The sequence below is a fragment of the Amphimedon queenslandica genome, unplaced genomic scaffold, assembly GCF_000090795.2.
Source record: "Amphimedon queenslandica unplaced genomic scaffold, v1.1 AMPQUscaffold_13043, whole genome shotgun sequence".
NCBI classification, from domain to species: domain Eukaryota; kingdom Metazoa; phylum Porifera; class Demospongiae; order Haplosclerida; family Niphatidae; genus Amphimedon; species Amphimedon queenslandica.
Window position 1 is genome coordinate 14987 of NW_003546721.1, and position 3803 is coordinate 18789.

The following is a 3803-nucleotide window of genomic DNA, read 5'->3' on the forward strand; positions in this document are numbered from 1 at the left end:
CTCAAATTTTATTATTGTATACCAAAAATGAACTTCTTTATTAACATAATTTGTACTATAATGACAATCAATACTGCAATAAAATTATTTCCAAGATAAGTGTTGTTATAAACATATGATCAATTCTTTTCTACAGAAACACATAATAAGTACTTCCAATTAGAGCTGTGAACCTAACCCAAAATATGCATCCAGTTAACTGAAATTAATGATTAACGGTTATCCGGTTTAACTGAAAAAAATTAATTTATTCTTTTGTAATGTAAGGAAGTAATTTTAGGTGCATTGTCATGTAAAAAAACTAGTTTCTCTACATTAAATGGGTCCAGTGAAGATCTTTTTGCGTTTACTATGTTTCCCGTAGCACTAAAAAGCCTTTCAGACGGAACGGATGTCGCTACTATTCCCAGGTACTTTCTTGCCATCTTTGATAAATTGGGATATGACATAGCATGTTGCCTCCACCACAGCAAGACATCACCTTGAAGCTTCAATAAAGGTTCAGCTTTGAAACGACTAAGTTCACTTAAAATAAGTTCATTTAAGGAAACTGTAGTAGCCGATGATAATTCCTCGTCACAGGTAGTAGTAAAAAATTCTTCACCAAGAATATTCTCTAAGGCCGACTTCTTAGCACTTGGTGGCTGTGTATCTTGTTCACTAGTAGAATCTGCATCAGGTGGGTGAGAATTAGAGGTTCCTAAAGTAACAATTTCATTTACTAAAGAATCTAGCACTTCTTCTTGTTCGCCAGGAGATAAGTGAGGTAGGGTCTTCATTCGAGGATCTAAGAAAGATGCTTTGTTAAGAACTAATCGAACTGCAGGATCTTGGTATCTTTCATCTAAATATCTTCCAATTGCTTGTTTAACAGATTTAAGGCTTTGTGAGTCAGAAGAGCTAACCTTTATTTTATCCTTCATTTTTACTAACAATGGACCCAAAACAGATGAAGTAGGATAGCTCTGTGAGCTGAGATAAGTAGTTGCATCTTTAAATGGTTTCAAAAGGTCTAGAAAATCTTCTATTAAGCGCCATTCTACGGGAGTATGCTCCAAATGAAGTAATTCTCTCTGAGAATGAAGAACAGCTCCAATTGCTGCTTGCTGCTCACAAAGTCGAGACAGCATGTCAAACACGGAATTCCATGGAGTTTGTACAGCCTACATGTAGAATAGATACAAAATAATCATGAAAAGGTTGTTGTTTTAGTACTATTGTTATTACTTATTATTATTATTGTTAATATTATCAATATTTGATTGTTCGATCATTAATTACCTGAATTAAGGTGTGCTTTTGTATGCCAAGTAGTTCTTGTTATTGTGCCAATTGCTCTCTATCAATTCTTGATTGGTTAAAGTGAGTGACCACTTTTTTAGAACGGGCAATTACTTTACTAATTGCATTGACTTCTAATCCAGCACTCACAGACAAATTAAGTGTGTGGCCAGTGCAGGGAATGCGAATACATTTCAAATCTTCTTCGACTGCTTTAACGATATTACTGCCATTATCTGTTGTGAAGGCAGTGACATTTTTAGCAATGTCAATCAGCCAATTTCCTGTACAACAAGTGATTGCACTACTAATTGAAGTATGGTCATGATGACCTGGTAAAGGTAAGCACTGTAGGGTTTTATGCTCAAGATCAAAAGTATCTGTTAAGTAATGAGCAGTTAAAGAAATAAAACCGTCACCAGCACGTGATGTCCACATATCACTGGTTAAAGTGATAAATTCTTGCTGTGAAACTACTCCACATACTGACCTTTTCATATCGTTATATCTAGAGTCTATTATTTCCATTAGCGACTTTCTGCAAGGTACTGTATAACGTGGTTCAGCAAGATGCATTAAATTGAGAAACCCTGCTCCATCTACTACACTAACAGGACGAAGATCCCTAGTAATAAAGTCAGCAAGTCCTTCATTCAGCTTTTTTGCCATCTCAGAGTTAGCAGAAAACTTCTTAACAGATTTTGAAACAATAAATGCATCTAGTGATGACTGTGAACTGGTAGTAGGTTCTTCTTGGTAGAGCATGTTAAACTCAGCTAAGTGTTTAGTCTTTAAATGATTTTTCATGTTTGTAGTTCCTCCACCATGCGCAACTTTCTGGGAGCACAACTTACAAACGGCCTTTTCCTTTGATAAGGTACCATCACAGTCTTTAGCAAACCCAAAGTACTTCCAAACAAGAGAAGAACGGCCAGTTGGAGATACAATGTTGGCGGCCATTTTGATATGCTTAAAGCCATGTGCTTCCAGTTATTAAAATTAATAACCGGTTAAACTAATTATAATAAAAACCGATGAAATAACCGGTTTATTTAAACCGGTTCACAGCTCTACTTCCAATTGACTAATCAGTTCAAATTCATGTTCGTTTATAGCGACAACCACATTTTGTGCATTGATTTCATGCTTTAGTGGTTCTAAAGTCAATAGAACATTAAGTGAATCAACTTTGTCATCAGTTACGCCATCTCGCTCTTTGAAAAACTCAATTAAGTTCCAAAAAAGCTAACTATCTTCTGCTCCTTATTTTTGTTCTCCAGAAGAAGCTTTGCTGAAGAATTTATATGACATCTATCAAGGTTTTGACGAGTCTTGCACTTCGTACACTCTCCCATTACATCATTGATTTCAGAAACTTTACTGCTTCATAAAAAATGGGTATGAATTATGAAATTATTCCTATTATTTCACCTTCAAATAAAGCGTATGACTTTCTATTTCGTTACACACTTTCCTTTCTATTTGACCTTATTCTTCAATTGTACTGTCCTGTGTAAAAGAGAAATGTCAAACTCTTTGATACATTTTGACTGTTATATTTGACAATTTATAAGTTTTGCCAATGCTCACCATAAGCCAAAATTCTTCCCATTACGCCAATCTGAAAGCTTGTTTGGAATTATTACTAATTGCAGCCTCAACTTTCAACAGTTCCATTCCCAACTTAGTAGTGATCTTCTCTTCTTTGTGTATAGAAGCAATGCATCCCTTAATAATAACTCTACTACCAACATTTGGAGTAATATTCTCAATTGCTTTAAGATTCTTCTAGATGTCTCCATGCTTCTTATCCATTGTCATATCATCACTTATTTTGAATTTATTAATGTAAGCATCTATTTTGGAGCTGCTGCATAGTAGGGCATAAACAAATGGGTCATACTGCTTACCGAAGGTTTTCTTTCATGGGCGAGCGAATATTCTATTTTTAATAACATTAATTATTTATTACAATTATTTCGCCTGATTATTGGTTTAGTATTAATTTTAATTATTTATGAATTTGATGCTACAAAGAGTTTTAACAACAAAATAATGTAAAGATAAATGAGAGAAAGGGCAAACATTAAAAATTTACTTTAGCTGCATACATTTTTCTAATATTGATTGGTAGCATGTAAGAAGGTTAATGCATCAACGTTATCTGGTTTTAAACAGCTTCTTAATTTTGACACAGTTAATCCTTTAACACCGAAATTAATTTTGGATTAAAAATAATTTTCTGGTGGTACTAGTTTAGCAATGCATATCTCTTAAGATCTTGTCCTGCGAGACTTGAAACTTAATAGCAGCCTTAATGGGATGTTCATTCTTAGATAGAAGTATAGGATACTTACCACTTTTTTTAACCACACAAACTTGGCGAAGGGAAAGAGAGTTGTATCATGTTAAGCAGGACCTAGTAGGTAGGATATGAAAAGAGGCAGAAGTCAGTGGAGAAGATGCTATGAGTAGAAATGCTATTGTGACTCGTCGAGGAGCCATGGTTGCTAAGCCGTTTC

At 34.6% G+C, this 3803-nt stretch overlaps 2 protein-coding genes across 2 annotated transcripts; both read right to left on the bottom strand.

Annotated features, from left to right (window-relative positions):
- Nucleotides 1–241: 241 nt before the first annotated feature.
- Nucleotides 242–2241, bottom strand: LOC100633144 (zinc finger BED domain-containing protein 1-like). The gene is made up of 2 exons (XM_011408306.2): nt 1282–2241; nt 242–1163 (listed from the first exon to the last, which is right to left on the bottom strand). Exon 1 carries the CDS (start codon nt 2239–2241, stop codon nt 1321–1323), a length of 921 nt encoding a protein of 306 aa, XP_011406608.1. The 3' UTR covers nt 242–1163; nt 1282–1320.
- On the bottom strand, nt 243–1130 carry LOC105314246 (zinc finger BED domain-containing protein 1-like). Its single transcript, XM_011408305.1, has one exon. It carries the CDS (start codon nt 1128–1130, stop codon nt 243–245), a length of 888 nt encoding a protein of 295 aa, XP_011406607.1.
- Nucleotides 2242–3803: the final 1562 nt, after the last annotated feature.